The sequence below is a fragment of the Pristiophorus japonicus genome, chromosome 21, assembly GCF_044704955.1.
Source record: "Pristiophorus japonicus isolate sPriJap1 chromosome 21, sPriJap1.hap1, whole genome shotgun sequence".
NCBI classification, from domain to species: Eukaryota; Metazoa; Chordata; class Chondrichthyes; family Pristiophoridae; genus Pristiophorus; species Pristiophorus japonicus.
Genome location: NC_091997.1, coordinates 8838859 through 8861962, shown reverse-complemented (window position 1 = coordinate 8861962; position 23104 = coordinate 8838859). Strand labels below are relative to the sequence as shown.

At 43.2% G+C, this 23104-nt stretch overlaps 1 protein-coding gene across 1 annotated transcript in view; it reads right to left on the bottom strand.

Moving 5' to 3' along the window:
* rnd2 (Rho family GTPase 2) overlaps positions 1 to 11916 on the bottom strand; it is a 74977-nt gene extending 63061 nt beyond the window's left edge. Inside the window, exons 1-2 of the mRNA XM_070864367.1 lie at positions 11633 to 11916; positions 11003 to 11090 (exon numbers count right to left, since the gene is read on the bottom strand). Coding sequence (XP_070720468.1) covers positions 11003 to 11090; positions 11633 to 11773 — 229 coding nt within the window. The 5' untranslated portion in view covers positions 11774 to 11916. The remainder of the gene's footprint in view (positions 1 to 11002; positions 11091 to 11632) is intronic.
* Between the last annotated feature and the right edge of the window lie 11188 nt (positions 11917 to 23104).

Sequence of the window (23104 nt, the reverse complement as noted above, 5' to 3'; positions counted from 1 at the left end):
CAACAAGGTTATAATAGGTAATAGGATTCAATCTTTATGGGCCTGCAATGTTCTGTTTGGACAGCCAGCTCAGAATGGAACTGTGCTGGAATCGTGTGGGAGTTAGTTTCGTTTATTAAGAGATGTCCTGGCAGGATTGAGTCGCGAAGCAGCTCCTCGGCATAAATTGAATAACTGCCTGTACTCCAGAGATAACAGAGAAGCTCATTTACACAAACACATCAGTGTAGTACTGCAGTACCGTCACATCAGGACAAAGTCTTGTCCTTGCCCTCACAAGGGTGTTTTGCGCAGTGTATCCTATCTGGTCTTACTCGTGTAAGTACCTGAATGCTGTCCAACTGACCCCCCCGCCCCAAGTGTAAATCATAACAGAACCAAGGTCAGGCTTGTCTCTAAGTGTTAAAATAATGTTTAAAAAGGTAGTTGTAATGTTATTGCTTCTTGGGTTCTTTGCTTAAGAATTTATAGCAACACATTGCCACAGGTATTAAGAACTAGTTAGTTTATTGGCAAAGGTTTAACTACCAGTTCATCCACCAGGCTAACAACCACCTGCCTCATCATGGATCCCCTGAACCCAACTGGCTGGGGTTTTATTGAGTCTTGTGAACAACACGTGACTGGCTAAGCCACTCACAATTCAACAGCTCAACCAACCTGTGAGCATACTCACAGGTACATACATTACAACAGTAAAAACAATATTGTAAATGGTTTATTCTCGGGTTGGCAACCAGTAACTAGTGGGGTGCCGCAGGGATCAGTGCTGGGACTCCAACTATTTATAATCTATATTAACGACTTGGAAGAAGGGACTTAGTATAATGTAGCCAAGTTTGCTGACGATACAAAGAAGGGAGGAAAAGCAATGTGTGAGGAGGACACAAAAGATCTGCAAAAGGACATAGACAGGCTAAGTGGGTGGGCAAAAATTTGGCAGATGGAGTATAATGTTGGAAAGTGGGAAGTGTGTGGCAGAAAAAAAATCAAAGAGCAAGTTATTATTTAAATGGAGAAAGATTGCAAAGTGTCGCAGTACAGCGGGACCTGGGGGTACTTGTGTATGAAACACAAAAGGATAGTATGAAGGTACAGAAAGTGATCAGAAAGGCCAATGGTATCTTGGCCTTTATTGCAAAGGGGTCTGGAGTATAAAAGCAGGGAAGTCTTACTACAGCTATATAAGGTATTGGTGAGGCCACACCTGGAATACTGCGTGCAGTTTTGGTTTCCATATTTACGAAAGGATATACTTGCTTTGGAGGCAGTTCAGAGAAGGTTCATTAGGTTGATTCCTGGGATGAGGGGTTTGACATATGAGGAAAGGTTGAATAGGTTGGGCCTCTACTCATTGGAATTCAGAAGAATGAGAAGTGATCTTATCGAAACGTATAAGATTATGATGGGGCTTGGCAAGGTGGATGCAGAGAGGATGTTTTCACTGATAGGGGAGACTAGAACTAGAGGGCATGATCTTAAAATAAGGGGCCGCCCATTTAAAACTGAGATGAGGAGAAATTTCTTCTCTCAGAGGGTTGTGGATCTGTGGAATTCACTGCCTCAGAGAGCTGTGGAAGCTGGGACATTGAATAAATTTAAGACAGAAATAGACAATTTCTTAAACGATAAGGGGATAAGGGGTTATGGGGAGCGGGCAGGAAAGTGGAGCTGAGTCCATGATCAGATCAGCCATGATCTTATTGAATGGCGGAACAGGCTCGAGGGGCCGTATGGTCTACTCCTGTTCCTATTTCTTATGTTCTTATGTAAATGCAGTAGTGTTTATGTCCCTGTATAAATATCAGCATTTCCTTGTGTTGTATGAAATTATTAGGATACATTAGCAGCCTGGGTGGCAGAAACAGCATGGTATATTTGCACAGAGTGAAGGGATTCAGATAGAATTTCCCCCTCTCCTGCGAGTTCCCAATCTCAGTTATGAGGAGACCCAGGTACTGTCCTACAGGGGAGAATGGGGGGGAAGAAATGGAAGAGTAGCAGAATTTCCATGATGTCCCTTAATGGCTAGCTGATAAGCAATCTGGGCAGAGACATGGGAGTTCGTGGCCTACTCATTCTCTGGGGCGTATCACCTGATGAGTCCCACAAGATGAAAAGGAAAAAATAAATAGCTTGGTGACTGGTGCATCGGAATGCCAACATGTTTACCACAAGCTCTTTAATTAGTTTGTGTAAAATGTGGTCGCTCTGAAGAGAGGTTGTGTTAAGTGTCAATCCAATAATTATTTTAAAATACATCAGGGTGTATAATTGTAAGCAGCAACAAGCGAGTCACTTCTTCCTACTAATTCATTTTTGTTTATTTGTTCTGTACTCCATCCATCATACAGCAATCTCTATGGCGGAATTTCATTGTCAGGTAATTGTACAAGAAACCAGTGACATGTTCAGAAAAGCATAGGTATGCACTTTGAATGCTTGAGCTGTGTCTGCTGTGGCTCAGTGGGTAGCACACCCACCTCAAAGTCAGAAGGTTGTGGGTTCAAGTCCCACACCAGGAACCTGAGCACATAAATCTAGGCTGATACTCCAATGCATCATTATCATAGGCAGTCCCTCGGAATCAAGGAAGACTTGCTTCCACTCTTAGCATGAGTTCTGAGGTGGCTGTACAGTCCAATATAAGAACCACAGTCTCTGTCACAGGTGGGACAGTGGTTGAAGGAAAGGGTGGGTGGGGTGTCTGGTTTGCCACACACTCCTTCTGCTGCCTGCGCTTGATTTCTGCATGCTCTCGGCACTGCACTGTTGGATGAGACGTTAAACCGAGCTCCCGTCTGCTCTCTCAAGTGGATGTAAAAGATCCCATGGCACTATTTTGAACAAGAGCAGGGGAGTTATCCCCGGTGTCCTGGCCAATATTTATCCCTCAAATCAAAATTTTTTTTAAGAAGAGATTATCTGGTCATTATCACATTGCTGTGCGCAAGTTGGCTGTCGTGTTTCCTACATTACAACAGTGACTACACACCAAAAGTACTTCATTGGCTTTAAAGTGCTTTGAGACATCCGGAGGTCGTGAAAGGCGCTATATAAATGCAAGTCTTTCTTTCTTTTTTTGAGTGGGCTTTTTGTTCAACCAAGAAAAGGAACCTCCCCAACTCGGAGTCATTCAATTGTAGCTGTTGGAATACCCGAGTTCTGATTGGTTTGGATCAGCCAATCACTCCCTAGTGGACAGTATGTTTACAGATTTTGCATGAAAAATATAAACTCGCTGGATCTCCAGCTTTGTTAGATAATCTCAACCGGACAACAGTAGGGGTACAATAATTGTAGGAATACGTGGAAAGAGCAGGGGAGTGGAACTAATTGGACAGCTCTTTCAAAGAACTGGCACAGACACAATGGGCCCAATGGCCTCTTTCTGTGCTGTATAATTCTCATTGGCCTCACTACCCCAGGCTGAAGGTTTATATCCATTTTTAAATCAGCCATGGTTGCCATTCCTGAGCTCAGCATCCAGCGATTCCTTCTGGAAATGTGTGTGTGTAGTCAGGTAATGACAGGATTCGTCTCAGCGTAATGTCCCCCATTCCCCATTATCAAATAGCCAGCTGGCAGTCAGTATCTACGCTCGCACATGAAGAATGGTCCATTTGAGTGAGCCTTACCCAAACCCCCAGGAGATGTTCCCCGGCATGAGCAAGTGCCCTCAGGGAGAGGGAGGATGAAAATTAGAGGAAGAAAAAATAAGATTTTGCACATTAGGCAGAGAGGAATGGGATCAAATCATCCTCCATGCTAGTTCCTAATGTTTCCTACATTACAACAGTGACCACGCTTAAAAAGGTATCGCATTGGCCGTAAGCACTTTGGGAGGTCTGGTGGTCGTGAAAGGCACTATATAAATGCAAGTCTTTCTTTCTCCTTTCTATTTACAAATAAGAGCTTTTTTTTAAAAAAAAGAGACAGTCCGTACACTAAATCATTAGTGATATTATTTTTCACCAGAGCAAATCAACCAATTCCTGGAGCACCCCACGCTAGTACTGGAGTGATGATATCTGCCTAGTCGTCTCGCCCCACCCCCCTCAGCTTAGAGTGCATTGCTCAGAATAACACACTGAACTAGAACCATGAGCTCAGTAACACACACATTTGTGGGAGAAGGGAAGAGGGATAGAGGGGGTAGGGGAGAGGGAGAAGTGGTTTAAAGAAGTGGGGAGGGGGGGAAGCAGCAAGGTTAGAAATGAATTATTCTAAAAAAAAATCTGAATACTGAAGTAATTTTATTTGATATTTTGGGGCAGCATTTTCTTCCTCCTTTTTCTCCTCTTCTGTAAGCGATGAGTTATGCTGCGATGTAGATCCATAGGATCTATTAGCTTTCTAGGACTTTGTTCAAGTATATTCTTCAGGCATAGGCCTACAGAGTATGAAGTTGCAGGCTGTTCAACTGTATGATATCACAGCAAAATCCCATCTTGTCCTCACCTAACTTCCATACACTCTCCGGTAGGATTACTGCATCATGATTGGGAGATAGAGGCCCGAATCCCCTCTAACTCAGGGATGCGAAGGCCAATTGCAATGTTCCTCGTGTGATTCTGGCTAACACTACTAACTGCACAGACCGGGAATCAAAGACATGGTCGTCTAGTCTTGTTTTCTTTTCTTAAACACAAACAGATTTAATCATAGAAATTTACAGCACAGAAGGAGGCCATTCAGCCAACCATGTCTGTGCCAGCCGAAGAAGAGCTATCCAGCCTAATTGCACTTTTCAGCACTCGATCCGTAGCCTTGTAGGTTACAGCACTTCAAGTGCATATCCAAGTACCTTTTAAATGCGATGAGGGTTTCTGCCTCTACCACCCTTTCAGGCAGTGAGTTCCATACCCCCATCACCCTCCTCAACTCCCCTCTATTCCTCTACCAATTACTTTAAATCTATGTCCCCTGGTTATTGACCTCTGCTGAGGGAAATAGGTCCTTCCTATCCACTCTATCTGGCCCTTCATAATGATCTCAATTAAGCCTCCCCTCAGCCTCCTCTGTTCCAAAGAAAACAACCCCAGCTTATGTTGCAAACTGAACTAATAGCTGGTCAATATCAGCTGTTTGACAAACCAAGACAACATCTCAGCCTTATACTAAAACAACTACAGGGTAGCAGTTTATTCAAAGTTTGCTGCATTTTGAATTCTAACTTAACATTAGGAACTTAACAAAAAATTGCATTGGTTTTATGATGAGAAACAGGAATTAGGGTAAAATTGATAAAGCTAATCCAGTGCCCAGATAAGTTACTGCAGCTCAAAATGCACAGTCCTCTTACAAAACCTGGTCAAGTTTAACATTAATAATTTCAAATTAGTTACAATATGATTTTGGATTTGTTTTAAATTAAATGAGAATGAAAGTTAGGAGAAATGCAACTAGAATGGAAGTTGTGTTTATTGTCATCCTCGGTCAATGCATTTTCTATCAACACAGGGTGCCTATGGCTCTGGGAACCAGCAAGAGGTCAGAATTAAGCCCTAGTCTATTCATGTACCAAATCTCATCAACATTCCTCAAGCACTCCTGCTGAAGTGGGGGCGGAAATTTGTTATCAGAAACCACAGGTTCCCACACTATAGACTTCTGTGCAGGGCAAGGGCCTATCCCAAAATAATCTGCTCATTTACAGAAAGATTAAATTATTTGCCCATTTTATTTAAAAAAGGGCACTTTCAACCAAATTCCCTTGTGAAACTTTCAACTTACAGTACCACAATTTTAGTTGAACTTGTTTTGCTCGGCTTTAAAAAAAAATGTTATCACTGAATTGCAAAGTTGGGTTTAATTCACCGCGATGTACAAAGAATCAAAAAGTTCTCTTGTAAGATTACGTTACACAAAATGCCATTAAACATAACAGGCACACTACTGATCACAATAAATGTATTTAAATAATTTTGAACGGTACATGGTGAAGCACATAATAGCTAATTTGTACAAGTATTCATTGTATTTAATGTGAAGTCGTTGCCTTAGGTTTTAAAAGGGTTTCATTGAAATAGAACCATAGAAATTTACAGCACAGAAGGAGGCCATTCGGCCCATCGCGTCCATGCCAGAAATTTAAAGTGCAATAAAACTCTAGAAATTCATAGAAGCTCCATCAGCTTCTGAAAAGAGAAAAGACAGCTCAGGATACAGGGTACTGAACCTCGGCCAGAATTCTCATTTCAGACGTCTACCGACCAGCTGTGTATTTCCAGCATTTTCTGCTTTTATTTCAGATTTAGTTTTAAACTCGAGGAAATGAAACTTTATTTTACCCCAAAGTCAACAGCTAGAATGACTTGATTTCAATTATTTCCCTTTCAAAAGTTAATCGCATTATTACATCAGTGATTTAACTTTCTAAAAAGGATAGCTCTGAAGCTGGATAATACGATTGGTAAGTAGTACCAGGTACTGACTGTGGCGGGAACATGTACAGCACCTAGTTGTAATTGGTTGAACTGAAGGCTCCTATTGGAGAGAAAAAAGGATGTGGAGTCACTTTATAAATCTATTAAATTTAATTAGACCCTTGTTTTAAAAATCCATTACAACCGCCCTAACTCGCCCTATTAAACATGCCTGGGTAACACAGTATTTCTTTCCCCTCTTATGGTCTAACAGATTTTATGGTCATTGAATCCGAGGAAATCAATACAAATCCGTGTAGTTCATATTTCCTGCAAAAAAAATCCCCAAAGACAGAGAAGCAAAACATGGAAAGTGCAGCCTTCGCTTTCTGTGCAAAGCAGATCGGGCACTTTAAACGTGAAAGTTGATCCTCATGGGCGAAAGCAATGGTTTCAAGCTCTCTTTAGGCTATTGAAGCAGGGATTTGGCTTTGGAAAGGCTCATTGTAGCTTCAGACAATACTCCTCATGGGAAAGAGGTTTGAAAGGGACAGCAGGGTGCTGCTAGACTGGAAGAGACCTCCGCTGGGTCCTAATTCCTGTTGCACAACACGGATTGCAACTCTCTTCTTATAAGAAAATGCACTATATAGCAGCCACTAGAGGCGAAAAGCATTTATTGGATTACACTGAATAAAAAATAGCTATTACCCTCAATAGAAACGTAGAATACAATTATAATTTGTTTTAAAGGATTTACCGTAATCTGTAAGGAATGAGATTTTCATGATAGGCACCTGCTAATATACAAAGTTCAATGCTTTTCTCCCCCTTAACTTGCCTTTTCAAATAATTTACTGAGAATCCAAGGTGAAGGACAAATGCCCACAAAGCAAGGCATCCTCAAGGTTGAAAACATTCAGAGAAAAGACGAGGTAAATTAATAAATAATGTTTAGGGGACGCCAAGCTTCGGAATTCACAGAGGGAGGATTTTGTTTCCCGAGTTGGGAAAGGAGGTACTCCAGCCATTCTGCCAGTGCCACCTTTTTCATCTTCCTCAAGTGTGGGAATCTGCAGCTGTAGGTTCTCAACTCACTTCAGCCTGCTCCTATTTCCATAACATTGTGCAATACAGTGACTGACAAGATTTGGCTCACTAATGTATTGGTCACTGAGGCGAGAGACACAGAGTTCAAACGGACCAAGTGAATAGCAGCATTCTAATAATAAATATCCACCTTTTATCTCTTGCATTGTACCATCATACTTAAAAATAAACAGCTGTGAAGTTAAAGATAAACAGTGGGGTGGCCCATTTATTAATAGCTATGTGAATATATAACTAATTAGATTAGATTGCAAAGTGTTGCAGTACAGCGGGACCTGGGGATACTTGTGCATGAAACACAAAGGATTAGTATGCAGGGATAGCAAGTGATCAGGAAGGCCAATGGAATCTTGGCCTTTATTGCAAAGGGGATGGAGCAGAAAAGCAGGGAAGTCTTGCTACAACTGTACAGGGTATTGGTGAGGCCACACCTGGAATACTGGTGTGCAGATTTTGTTTCCATATTTACGAAAGGATGTACTTGCTTTGGAGGCAGTTCAGAGAAGGTTCACAAGGTTGATTCCAAAGATGAGGGGTTGTCTTATGAGGAAAGGTTGAGTAGGTTGGGCCTCTACTCATTGGAATTCAGAAAAATGAGAGATGATCTTATCAAAACATATAAGATTATGAGGGGGCTTGACAAGGTGGATGCAGAGAGGATGTTTCCACTGATGGGGGAGACCAGAACTAGGGGGCATAATCTTAGAATAAGGGGCTGCCCATTTAAAACTGAGATGAGGAGAAGTTTCTTCTCTCAGAGGGTTGTGGATCTGTGGAATTTGCTGCCTCAGAGAACTGTGGAAACTGGGACATTAAATAAATTTAAGACATAAATAGACAAGTTTCTTAAACGATAAGGGAATAAGGGGTTATGGAGAGCGGGCAGGGAAGTGGACCTGAGTCCATGATCCGATCAGCCATGATCGTATTAAATGGCGGAGCCAGCTCGAGGGGCCATATGGCCTACTCCTGTTCCTATTTCTTATGTTCTTGTGTTCTAATGCGTCAGATTGTCTCCGTTTATTCACCTTAAGATAAGGTGATCTGGTTGGACATTTGAATCAACATCCAAGATTTATAATCAAATCAAACTCACTGTCTACCACAGCATGGAATGGAGAGATATAGAGTTAGTTGTAAGAAAAACATCCAGATTGGGCCTTGAAATAGCTGCTGAACAACAGGGCAAGCTGGACAGCCTGAATGGTCTTTTCTGAGGCCCGAGTTACTACCAGAGCAAAAATACATTAAAACAAATTCTTCCTGTGGTTTAAAAGATAAATACAACCAACCAAGCTCCTGCGCAGCAATGAATTATTGGATGTAAAACAAAAACAGACTTCCACCTCCGTAACATTTCCCAAATCCAACCTCTGCCTCACCTCATCTGCTGCTGAAACCCTCGTCCATGCCTTTGTTACCTCAAGGCCTGACTATTCCAAATCTCCCCTGGCCAGCCTCCCGTCTTCCACCCTCCATAAACGTGATTTCTTCTAAAACTTTGCTGCCCCGTCTCCCAACTCGCATCAAGTCCCGTTTACCCATCACCCCCGTACTCGCTGGCCTACATTGGATCCTGGTCTGGCAACACCTTCATTTCAAAATTCTCATCCTTGTTTTCAAACCCCTCCAAGGTCTCGCCGTTCCCCACCCCCGCCCCGTCCCGTCCCACCCCCCCATCTCTGTAACCTCCTCCAGCCTCACAACGCTCAGAGATCTTTGCACTTCTCAAATTCTGGCCTCTTGTGAATCCCTGATTTCAGCCGCTCCACCATTGGCGGCCATGCCTTCAGTTGCCTCGGCCCTAAGCGATAGAATTCCCTCCCTAAATGTCGCCAGCTCTCTACCTCTATCTCCTCATTTTAAGACTCTCTGACTAAGCTTTTGGTCATCTGTCCTAATATCTCCTTATGTGGCTCGGTGTCAAATTGTGTTTGTTAATGCTCCTGTGATGCACCTTGGAATGTTTTACTACGTTAAAGATGCTATATAAATGCAAATTATTGTAGTTGTAGAATATAACTGATGTGATAATAGGTAGAGATATAGTTTGGCAATAAAATGGTTCCACTATCCAAATCAATACTGACCAATCAGATTTATTCAACATTCTATTAAATGCCCACCACCAACATCTTCACAGGATTACTTTGGGATGGGCAATAAATGTAGCCTTGCTAGTGTGGCCCACAATCCCAGAAGACATTTTCTATAATCCCACAGGTATAATTCTGAAATGGTTCCACAAAGTTTCGGGCAAGATTAACTCTCAAAGGCAAACCACGAAAGTGTACTCTCCAAAGAAAGTCCTGATCTCAGCAATTCCAGCCCATGCTGTCATGGGGAGGGAGACAGGCAGAGAACAAGAGTCACTCGAACGCCTCCTAGTGGCCCGTTTCAGAGCTGCATTAGAGAAAAGGCTAGGTAGTTACAATACACAACGGAAATCTTCGTAGTGTCCCTGGGCTTAATACTTTGTCGCTAGAAAAAAGTATTTTAATTTTTCTGTAAGTTTTCACAAAAAAAGAGTTGGGCAAACCTTTTGTTTGGGGGAAGTAAAAGAGGCGTTGCCAGCCTTTGTGGCAATGCTGACACATAATGAATTTGTTACTGTATTGTTGCTGAACAGGTTTTCATAAAGGCTGCCTACTCCCCTCGTGAAAGAAAGACTTGCATTTATGTAGCGTCTTTCTCGACCACCGGACGTCCCAAAGCGCTTTACAACCAATCAAGTACTCTTTTTTTGAAGTGTAGTCACTGTTGTAATGTAGGAAATAGATACGTTTCTTTAAGGATGTGTGTAAAAAAAGGTCTTTACCTTCTCCCCCCACCCCCCGTGCCCCTGGATAACGAGTCCGGGCTAGCACGGTTTTGCCAAGTGCCATTCTGTCAGAGACCAGAGGCTGATGAACCTGGAGAGGCCAACAAGGACCTATTGGGAGTGACGCCGCAAACACTGCTTACCTTGTCACTTTCCACTCTCTCCAAAATACCCCAAAGTTTTTTTTCTCGTCTAAATTAAATTAGATGATGTCCCTTCTGGCTATCCGTGCTGGCCTGCTATGGCGTTGATTAAACAGCAACGTTGACACTTTAATCTCAAGCTGCCCCAACAGTTAGTTGCGGCTCAGTGTAAAATCACGAATAACGCGTTTTGGACACAGCGCCCTCCGAGAGCGCCCAGGCAGCGCGGCTGCACGCTTCTTCAGTGGCTATGGCACTTGTTTAACAGCAAAAGCAAGAATGTACGGCACTTTGGTTTGCAGCAAAGCATCTCACTGAGCTTGACTAGTTGGGGGGGGGGGGGGGGCGAAGAGCGTGCGGATTTGCAAACTGGACGGATCCAGCACTTGCACCGATGTTGCGCAGTGACCGCAGCGCTGGACTCTTGCCTCAGTTCAGTGCACGCTGTGTTTTGCGGACAGCGCAGGGGCACGGGTCACTCAGAAGCCGGGTATCAGCAGCGAAGCGACACTGGGCTGCTTTTAACCAAAGGGCCATTGAAAGAACTCCCCTCCACTGACCTGAAGTATCCCACATGTTCAGTTCGATCCTTTGCTTGTCGATCTCAAAACTCGCCGTGTAGTTCTCGAACACAGTGGGGACATAATTCTAGAACCAAAGATACACAAGCTGATATTAAAGATTGGGATTAAAGAATGTGAAACACGGAGGTAATATTTCACAATTAGACGGCAGTGGGAAATTAATTTCATGTGGAAATCTGACATTTAATTCGGTAACTTACTCCTGTAGTTTAAAAACTTGCATACAGAGTGCTCCTAAACAACTAGAAGATCACCATTTTCAAAACATACACGGAAATATTTCAATCTAAAAACGTAAACTTCCATAATTTCGCAATCCAAATAGTTGGTCAATAACTAAATTAAAATGACTTTCTAAGTTATTTAAATGTAAATGTCGTTAGCGATTTAAAATAGAAAAATCATTATATTTACAATGAAATGTTGCAGTATATGACATTGCGTATTAATTTAGTTAATTTAACTACTGATTTGGGACAAAACTTCGTATAAGGTCTATTTTCTTTTATAATGTGAACACGAGTTCTTAGCCAAAATTGCGTTAGTTAAACCAGATTGTGTTCACATTTTAGATTACCCTGCGTCAAGAATTATACAAATATTTACCTCTGGATAACAATCCTTAGCAAATACGTGTAGCAAAGTAGTTTTTCCACATTGTGCATCCCCAACTACAACAATCTTGCAACGGGCGATTTGACTCTCCATGGTTTGAGTCTGGTCCTGATGTTTAGTCCCTGCTTTCATTCACGAATAGCTTCCAAGCAGTAATCCGGACTGCGGGACAACAATTCCCCTTTGCTGTGCTTCAATCCGACTGTCGTGCTTGCTCAGGGCTGGGAGACTAAAGGCGGGGAGCGCCTCATTGAAGCGAGAGGCGCCAATCAGTGCAACGCTCCCAGAGATATGCAAATAGAGGCGGTACCTGGGCGTGGCCATCAGTTGGACACTAACTAAATTAAAACCAGTGGATTGAGTCAAATTGAATCAAGTCTCCAACTTTACTCAGGAGTGTGAACGCCATCCTGCAAAGTACTCAGTTTGATGAGAGTTGCTTTAGAGACCGCGATTTAAAAAGAAAACATGGGCTGGAATTTATACGAATGGGACGAACAGTTTGGCCATCATTTCTTTTGTGACACTTAAACTATTCGTTTTGAAGAAAACGCACATATAAAGCACGTAGCATATGTGAAATAAAAATAGATGACATCGTTTGACACTCCTGTGTGTACACATACAAAGGACGTGTAAGGATCCAAGCCACCAAGTGGTTTCAGCAGCAATAAGCAGTGCCACAGAGTGGTGGAATGTGGGTTTGCAGCTCCGATTCCCCCTCAGTGCTGATCGCCCAAACTCAGTGCCAGCATTGTGAGAACATGGTGCAGTACTTGAGACCAGGCGGTTATGCTCTGAAAGAGGAAATTGAATGTGGGGCTGTAATTCATCTCATTCGACCACAATGAAAATCTAGGCTGAGGGAGTGCTGCACTGTCGGAGGTGCCGTCTTTCGGATGAGACGTTAAACCGAGGCCCCGTCTGCTCTCTCAGTTGAACGTAAAAGATTCCATGGCGCTATTTCGAAGAAGAGCAGGGGAGCTTATCCCCAGTGTCCTGGCCATATTTATCCCTCAATCAACATCACTAAAACAGACTATCTGGTGATTATCATATTGTTGTTTGTGGGAGCTTGCTGTGCGCAAATTGGCTGCCGTGTTTCCTACATTACAACAGTGACTACACTCCAAAAGTACTTCATTGGCTGTAAAGTGCTTTGAGACGTCTAGTGGTCGTGAAAGGCGCTATATAAATGCAGGTCTTTCAGAGGCATTTGATACTCTGTCACCGCGCAGAGTGCTAACAATCTTATACAGAGTATGGAGCCAGCCCTTGTGTACTTTACTTACCAGAATAAAACTTCTTATTTGGAGCCCTTCTTGTCTGCGTGATTTAATTAGATACAAGAACAGGGAGGAAGGGAAGAACATTTTATGGCATTAATGTAATAAAATGTTTCAAAGCACTTCACAGAGGTGACACCGAACAATAGTGGGAGAAGGGTTAGGCGCTGTGACCAAAGGCAAGATCAAAGAGGTAGGGTTTGAGGGACGAGAGAGAGGTAACCATGAAGGGAGGTTTAGGGAGAGAATTCCAAAGTGTAGGGCAATACAGCTGAAGGCTCTGTGGCTGAAGGTAGAGTTGAGGGAGGGGAGGATGCAAAGGAGGTCAGAGACAGAAGGGATGACGGGTGATGGCAAGGAGGACACTGAACTAATCGAGTCTGGAGGTGACAAAGGCGTGAATGAGGTTTCCACCAGCAGTTGGATGAGCTAAAGGGAGAGGGCGGCGATGTGGCAAAGGTGGTAATAGGTGACCTTGGTGATGGCCAGTAGGTGGGGTTTGATGCTCAGTTCAGCTTCAAGCAGGACAGCGAGACTGTGCACCACTGGGATCAGTCTGAGTGAGCAGCCAGGGAGAGGAGGGGAGTCAGGGGCTAAGGTGCAGAGTGTTTGCGATGGCAGAAATGAAGAGAAAGATAAGTGAAATGACCTAATAGTTAGTCAAGAATTCAAGAGGCTTGTAAAGTGCGATAGGAAAGGGGAATAACAACAAGAGCAGAAACAAGCAGAAAAAGGATGCTGAATCCGAGAGCAGAAGCAATATAAGAAAAAGGAATGGTAGGACATCCCTTTGGTCGGCATTGTTAAGTAGTAACTGACCTGTGTCAGCTGTGGCTCAGTGGGTAGCACTCTCGCCTCTGAAGTTGCAATGTTGTGGGTTCATGTCCCACTCCAGGAACTTGAACACAAATACATCTAGGCTGACACTCCAGCACAGTACTGAGGAAGTGCTGCACTGGTCAGAAGTGCCATCTTTCAGATGAGTTGTTAAACCGATGCCGTTGTAAAAGATCCCATGGGATTATTTTAAAGAAGTAGCGATATATAAATCCAAGTATTTCTTTTCTTAACTGGAAAACAAGAAGAAGCCACTTTATTTTTCAGTTTTCTCTCCCCTCTCCTGAAGGTAATGGTCTTCTCTATTAAGACACTGCTTAAAACCTCCCTCTTTGACCAGCTTTTGGTCAGCGATCTCCTCATGTGGCTCAGTGTCAAATTTTGTTTGATAACACTCCTGTGAAGTTTTACTACATTGAAGGCGCTATATAAATATAAGTTGTGGTTGTTGATTCATGCTGATGTGTTATTCCACTGCTGGCAGCATCCATCTGATACCTTATCCAAATGGTCACCCTTCACGTGTGAATCTCAGCAATGAGTGTTGGCAGCCTAAGTTGTTGTTTTAGATCTATGACCTTTTTATTGGCACTGACCTTTCATCAGAAGAACTAGTAAACTGATTTCTTGAGCTCTATACTTGATTTGAATATAGTTTGTTTGTAACATTTGTTGTTTGCTGATGTCCTTTACAGATCCACTCAGAATGTGCAGCACTCAATCTGTCTTTAATTCAATGTGCAAAGGTTGGAGACATGTAATGTATTTCTCTGGCATAACAATTCAGTACAGAATATATTCTTGAAATCAGTTCCTAGCTGAAAATAAATAACATAAGAAAGAAAATAAGGACACCCTCAAAGCCTCCTTGAAAATGTGCAACACCTGGGAATCCCTGGCCCAGGACCGCTGAAAGTGGAGGAGAAGCAGCCGGGAGGGTGCTGAACACCTCGAGTCTCTTCACCGGGAGCACGCGGAAGCCAAGCGCAAACAGCGGAAGGAGCGCACGGCATACCAAGCCCCCCACCCACCCGCCCCTCCAACCACCGTGTGCCCCGCCTGTGACAGAGACTGTAGGTCCCACATTGGACTCACCAGTCACCTGAGAACTCAGGTTAGTGAAGCAAGTCACCCTCGACTCCGAGGGACTGCCTAAGAAGAGAAGAAGAATCGGTGCAGCACTTATCACATCCTTAAGATGCCCCAAAGCACTTCGCAACCAATTACTCAATTTTGGAAATGCAGTCAATGTGGGTTATGTGCAGTAGGTTTTCTCAAAAAACAACTGAGATAAGTAACTAGATAATAGGGCTAATCTTCCTTGGCCTCCTCTGCCCCGATGCTAAATAGGAGCAGTGCACCTGGGGTGAGCAACACTGATCTCGCCCTGGGAACATCTGGGTTCCCTGTTTGGGGCCATTTAAGTAGCCTGCCCTGTGACGGGGCTTAGCACGGATGGCAGAGGCAGGAAACTCAGGAGCAGTTGCAGGCCCCTCCGGCCTACAGCTCCCTCTCTGGCCTTGGTGATTGGGACCTTCTGGCTGCCAATTGCAGATCAGTAGCCAGAGGGTCCACATTGAATTTCAAACTTCTGGTGGAAGCATAAGACAATTGGAGGTGCCTCATCTGTAGTTCTTCACCCTGCTCCTGGACCCCTGTGGGCCTTCCAGTCAACGGCATTCGGGGTAGGCCACAGCACCAGATCGTTTTAGCCATTGCTACGCTTGGGCAGCCAGAAATGGATGGAAATAGAAGCTGACCAGAAATATTCCCTCCTGCCTCATTTACATGGCCTTCATCTCCACAGGAAAGCCTTGGAAATGCTGAAGCATTATTAATGGGGTTCAGACACTGCAATCATGATCACTCCCTTTTTCCTGGGCCTTATACACACAGAACACTCAGTTCCCAAGCACATGGACCAGGAAAATTGGCCTAATCTGTTTTCGGTGATGTTGGTTGAGGAATGAATGTTGGCCAAGAGACACGATGAGAACTTCATTCCCTTCTTCAAGTAATGCCATGGGTTCCTTGACATTGATTTAACGTCTCACCAGAAAGACGACATCTCTGACATTTCAGCACTCCTTCAGTACTGCGCTGAAGTGTTAGCCTAGGTTTATGTGCTCAAGTTTTGGCAGAGCTAGAACCAACAATCTTCTGATTCAGAACTGAAAGTACTATCACTGAGACAAGCCAACACTAATCCTGAGTTGTAATTTTTTGGGGAGGGACTTAATTTGAGACAACTGGGGTAGAAATTGGTATGCATCACACGTGTTTTTCACACGTAAAACAGATGCAAAGCATACTAATTTAACGGTGATATCATCTGCACGCAACACAAATTAAAAGTTTGAGAGGAAGCCCAAACCAGAACGTTGTTAACTTATTAATTTTAAATTCATTAGTTATTAGGCCAAGGCTAGTTATCAATTCTTGGCTTTAACCCATGAGAAAATATGAAATGGATTCCAATAGAAAAAGTTAATTTCAGTCCTTCCACCAAAAGATTCATTTTCACTGTAATACTCTTCCTGTGATCAGTGCAGTTCCCAGAAAATGCAGTGAAACAGTACTTGGAATTTTCCGATGTACAATCTCTTGGTGCTTTTAATTATAATGGAAGATCTTCTACAGTATAAGCAGTTCATCGAATGACATAGACATTCCGTATCAGTTTCATGTTAACATGGTGTATTTGGTGTCATTTGACAAACTTGTTGAATTAATTTGAATTGCACAGCACATGAACCAGAAACTCAGCTGTGTAATTTGATCTGTAACATGTTCAGCTACGAACTCTGGCCTCAACAACACACTCCATTAACAAGAGATAATGGATAAAATGGTTAATACAATGGGTGGAGATAAAATGATTTCAGATTGTTAATGTCAATTTACTTAATACAATTCTTCACGTACTTACATAAAAGCAGCTGAATTCTATAATCAAAAGTTAATCGAGTCTAGGTATTGACTGAATGAAGGAAAACAGTCTTCTTACAAAGTTATCGGTTGCCAATATAATTGATTGAAAGTATAATATGGGCCATTTTCACAAAATTACAATTCATATAATTTAAATTACAAATTGCAACCTTAATTATTTGTCAGATAAATATGTGCACGATACTCTTCATTTCCTAAAGGTGATATTGAAAGGCTATTCTCTATTATGTAGCAGTAACAGAAGACAAATGGAGGGTTCTTAGAAACATACTTTTGGGCAAGGACTCCATGTATGTCCCTCAGATTAAAAGGATGGTGATGGTAAAATTAAATCAAAATGGTTTAATGGTGATATTTGGAGACAAATTAAACTACAACAAAGATTGTATCAGATTCAAGGAACATATTTATCAAACTAATAGAGTTAGATTTAAGGGTTAGTTGAGAGCAACAACACCTGCTCTCAGATTGGCCAAGAGAGGGATGGAAAAAGGGATTGTAGACTGTATGGCAGTAATTGTGTGGTAATTTTTTAGTTATGTCAGGATTCAGAAAGAAATCAAAGACCACAGAGGGACTTTTGAGATACTCTACAGGAAATATTTGGATGGAGTCCCAACATCTGGCAGAGGTGCTGAGTGATTACTTTACATCTGTTTTCACCACTGAGTTGCTGGAGCTAATAGATATATGTGATGTCAAAATGGGGTCTGTTAAAGTTGATGCAAAATTATTCCTTGCTAAAACTGGGCCTCTTAAGGATGACTGAGTTGTTATCCCAGGAAGTATTCATCCTCGAGTCCTTAAGGGAATGGGGTCTGTATTATGACAGTCACTGTCTCACATATTTACCAGTTCTCTGTGATCTGGGAATGTTCCATAGGTTGGAGGGAGACCCACGTAATGCATATAAAAGGTCATCCCCACTCCCTCCCCAAAGGGCCTTGGAGTGGCAGATGTTGTTCAATGTCAATAAATGGAGTAATGATACATTTAGTCACAGTAATTCCAGGTTTGTGTGTACCATGCAGAGTTGCTTACTAAAGGCGGTGGAGCAGGAGAGAGACCTAGGGACTGTTGTTCATGGCATGTTGACATTTCATAACCAAAAGTCGTGAGGCTGTAGAGTAAGGTTCGGATGAGTGAGGTGTTAGGATGCATACCTAGGACAATCAAATACTAAAGCAAAAATGCAATAAGTACCTTTGTAAGGCACTTTATAAGGCACTAGTATGTGCCCAGTTTTGGTCGCTTCAAATTGTGGAGGATATCGAGGCCCTGGAGAAGGTCACGAGGAGGACCAGGAGGATAGAACGGTAAGCCAACTGACTCCATTTTGAGGTCGTTGCTGCCCTCTTAACTCCAATTCGGCCTGATGAAAATTGGCCGTATTGAGTTAGGTTTAATAACAACCACAACTTGTATTTATATAGCACCTTTAATGTAGTAAAATGTCCCAAGGCGCTTCACAGGAGTGTTATAAGAGAAAAAAATTGATTTGACAGCAGAATGTGCATCTTTCACAGAGAGACACTGAGATTTGGAACAGATGGAATCACAAAAATATACGACACAGAAGGAGGCCATTCGGCTCATCGTGTCTGCACAGGCCAGAAAAGTGCTATCCAGCCTAATCCCAGCACTAGGTCCATGGCCCTGCAGGTTACGGCATTTCAATCCATATCCAATAACTTTAAATGTGGTGAGGGTTCCCGCCTCTACCATCCTTTCAGGCAGTGAGTGCCAGACCCCCACCACCCTCTGGGTGAAAACTCCCCTCACAGATTGTCAAACTGTGTATCAATTCAGTACAGTCCTGAAGGGAGACGCATAAGTTCCTGAAAGTGGAAGACATCTTGAGTTATTGAAGGGAGGTGGGGCTAGCTGCGATTAGTGTATCAATTACTGCAGCCACCAGGAGCTTACTTGATTATCTTCAGGAGTGGGAGAGGAATTTCCCAGTGCTTTTTCCTGAATTGGCTTATGTTTCCCCCCCCCCCCCCCCCTGTTTTTGCCTCTCCTAGGAGATTTGTGTGACTGGAGGAGTGGAACACAGACTGCTTGGGCCAAATGACCGACTTCTGTATTGTAACTTCTCTGTATTAAAGTGATGGAAAGAAAGAATTTGCATTTGTACACACTTTTTGCAAATGGGGACATCCCGAATGTGTTACTTTTGAAGTGTAGGCGGTATTGTTGTGTAAGTAAACAGGGCAACCAATTTGCAACACAGCAAAATCCCACATACAACAAATGAGGTAAATGTACCAGCGAGTCTGATTTTTGGAGGTGTTGGTTGAGGGAGCAATGTTGGCCCAGTTACTGGTAAAATCCTTGGCCCCGATATTGGTGGCCTTCCGAGGTTTGCTGCTGCTTTTCTCTCCTCACTATTTTCCACTTGGGCTGGAGGGGAGCAACAGCGGGAACCGCCGGCTGACGTCCTCTGGCGGCCAAGCCGGGTCAGTGGCCTCCCGCCCGCCGAGCCGCCAGATTGGTGTGGGCAGGAGTCAGCGGGAGTTGGCGCCAGCAGGGGGAAGGACTGCTGCGTGGAGGTTGTCCTAGCCCCGGTGGTAGGTGTGAAGATCTGCAAGAAACGGTTAGTGAAAATCTTAAAACATTTTTTTTTTATAGCAACTTACCTGGATGGGGTCCCCTGAAGGTGTTCTGGTGTTTTTTTTTTTGGTAATATCTTTTACTTTTCAGGTCTTTCACCCTCCCTGGGCCCGACTCCATCCTCAGCAGCACTTGGGCGGCAAGCTCAATTGCTGCCAAGATTGAGAGCTCCCGTTCGCTGCTGCCCAGGTTGACAGCGTAAGCCGTTATTTTGCCGCCAATCGGTACCACCACCTCTTTTAGAGGAATCTTTCAGGCAAAGTACCGCCCGGTCTCTCGGCAGTCATCGGCGGTCCTTTGGGCAGCAAATAGGCGGGCCTTGCCGCTCATGAAAACCGGGGCCATTTTCCTTCTTCAAATAGTGCCATGGAATCCTTTACATCCACCTGAACAGACATACAAGTCATTGTTTTGAACCTTCTGCCTAAATATGGCGCCTCTGACAATGCAGCACTCCCTTAACACTGCACTGAAGTGTCAGTCTAAATGATGTGCTCAAGTCCTGGAGTGAGGTTTAAACCTGCAATCTTTTGATTCAGAAACAAGGGCAACCACGGAGTCAAGTTGACACTTACTAAAGCCAAAGGCAACAAGTTACGCTGCCAGTTCTGCACCATTCTGTGCTCACACCTCTGTTGTGATGCCAGTGAATTTTTGAATGCCTTGTTGGCTCTTTACTAACATTCAAAATAGAAAGTGAATTTCTTGGAATTTTTTTAAACTTTAAAAAATAAAGATTTAAAAGGTGATTTTGCGCTCGGTGCAACTATACTTCAGCCAGTACAAAACTTGAGTGGGAGAGAAAGCCTTTAGCTTCTAGAGGTCATCTCACACTTGCCGACATTCAAATTGGCCTCATATTTTGAACCACAGTTATACTGTATTTTTAACATTGAAAACTGTTGTAACTTTGCAAAAACTGCAATAGAATTGACTTCTTCAATGAAATCTCCCACTAGTGGGCCAAACTACTGTATTTAAAGTCCTTTACATTGCAGAAGTCTGTGGCTAACATCGGAGTGATGCAATATGTGAGTGTCCTTTTACAATTAGGATTTTAATTTGAATCTATCCTAATTAAACAGGATAAGCTTCTCTAATAGTTGTTAATGACTCAAATGCAAGGCTTAGGAATTTTAACCTTTCCTCATTAATGGAAGTCCACACTGCTCATTGCTTGACACAACTTGGGCAGGAAGACCTCGTTTCTGTAGAAAATAGCAATGCCACACTTGTGCAGCAGAGGGTGCTATTCTGTGGCTGGCACAATGCATCTCGGACTCAACAGTATATCACAGGAAGTGAACATTACAGGGTAGAGTTCCCACTTGTTTCCGCTAGTAATATTAGCACAATCTGTAATGTAGGAAACGTGGCAGCCAATTTGCGTACAGCTCGTTCCCACAAACAGCAAAGTGATAATGATCAAATAATCTGTTTTAGTGATGTTGTTTGAGGGATAAATATTGGCCAGGACACCAGGGTTAACACCTCTGCTGTTCTGTGAAATAGTGATGTCTTTTACATCCACCTGAGAGGGCAAACAGGGCCTCAATTCAATGTCTCATCCAAAAGACGGCAACTCCGACAGTGCAGCACTCCCTCAGTTTCCTACATTACCACAGCGACTACACTCCAAAAGTACTGTAAGGCACTTTGAGACATCCGGTGAAAGGCGCTATAGAAATCCAAGTCTTTATATTCTTTCATTCAGTACGGCACTGGCGTGTCAGCCTAGATTTTTGAGGTCAATTCCTTGGAGTGGGACCTGAACCCATAACCTTTAAACTCAGAGGCGAGAGTGCTACCCTACCCACTGAGCCACAGCTGATACTTAAACCTAACCAAAAGCAACTTTGAGCGGAAACTCTACCCCTATGTTTATACCAGGTGCATAAAAGTGCAAAGATCCTATTCCCCACTCTCAACATAATTAGCACAAAGTTCACAGATTTCCTTTCATTTTGTTATTTTAAACATTAATAGGCTTGAACGGTCTCTTTATATTCATTTGATCAAAAACATAATGAAAAAACAAATTAATTAGACGAATCACATTTGCATTAAATAAAACTGCCCTCTGTGCTGGTCTTCAAAGCTCAGATTCAAGACCCCTGGAAATCTATGGGTAGTGGACACATAACAAATGTTAGCCATTATACATATCAAGGCCATACAGTCAAGAGCAGCAGGAGTGCATTGGTCTATTGACACAATAGGCCAGTTTAAAGAATCCAACACTTCATTTATTATTCCAAAAGACAGTCAGATTCATATGCTAATTTGCTGAATCAAGCATCCCTTTGAATGCTAAACAATCTGATCTTAACCACCGTGCTCCATTTCAATCATTGTTCTCCATTTCATTTATGCTGTGGTTGAGGCACTCAAACGGAGATCCTGACCTATGACTGTCATTCTCCCTGTTTTTATTCACATTGTGTAGCCGTTCCCATTGCGGGACCAGTACACGTGATGGCCCGATGGCAGATCTCAGCACCCATGAAAATTCATGTCCTGGACTGTCTCCCATGCCTCGAGCTCACTTGCTTTGTGCTGTCTTGATGCCCTCTGCTCTGAAAGTATCACGTGGATGCTGATAACAGCAAATAAAATAAATTGATGCCAAAATCATTAGAGCAACCTGGAGGTTTGGGAATATAAAAGAAAGACTTGGATTTATATAGCACCTTTCATGACCACCGGCGTCTCAAAGTACTTTACAGCCAATGAAGTACTTTTGAAGTGTAGTAATGTAGGAAACCTGGCAGCCAATTTGTGCACAGCAAGCTCCCACAAACAGCAATGTGATAATGACCAGATAATCTGTTTTTTTGTTATGTTGATTGAGGGATAAATATTAGCCAGGACACCGGAGTGTCAGCCTCAATGTTTGTGCTCCAGTTTCTGGCGTGGGACTTGAACTCACAACCTCCTGACTCAGCGGTGAGTCTGCCACAGCTGACAGCAGGAGTTTGTTGCCTGCTTAAAAACGGCTCTGGCAAATCTCATGCCCCTAGAGACATGGCCTGCTGCTTTCCTAACTCATTCATTTGTTCTTGCAGCTGCTTCACAACCTTACATTGCAATTTTATTCTGTTCCTTTACTTCATTCTGCAGGGACCAGCGAAAGAACACTACGGTTAAACTAAAAAGGTATCATGTACTGTCTGGCTGTGCATAAAACACACAACACATGTACGAGCTACACAGAGACAAACACACACACAAAGATACACTGACACGTGCTCACACCTACACTCACATGTACAAAAGCACACACAAAGACACACACAGTCCTTGCACGTGTGCTGCCCATGCCTCAGTAACACCCTCGCCTCTGAGTCAGCAGGTTGTGGGTTCAAGTCCCACTCCAGAGATTTAGAAACATAGAAAATAGGTGCAGGAGTAGGCCATTCGGCCCTTCGAGCCTGCACCGCCATTCAATGAGTTCATGGCTGAACATGCAACCTCAGTACCCCATTCCTGCTTTCTCGCCATACCCCTTGATCCCCCGAGTAGTAAGGACTACATCTAACTCCCTCCTGAATATATTTAGTGAATTGGCCTCAACAACTTTCTGTGGTAGAGAATTCCACAGGTTCACCACTCTCTGGGTGAAGAAGTTTCTCCTCATCTCGGTCCTAAATGGCTTACCCCTTATCCTTAGACTGTGACCCCTGGTTCTGGACTTCCCCAACATTGGGAACATTCTTCCTGCATCTAACCTGTCTAAACCCATCAGAATTTTAAACGTTTCTATGAGATCCCCTCT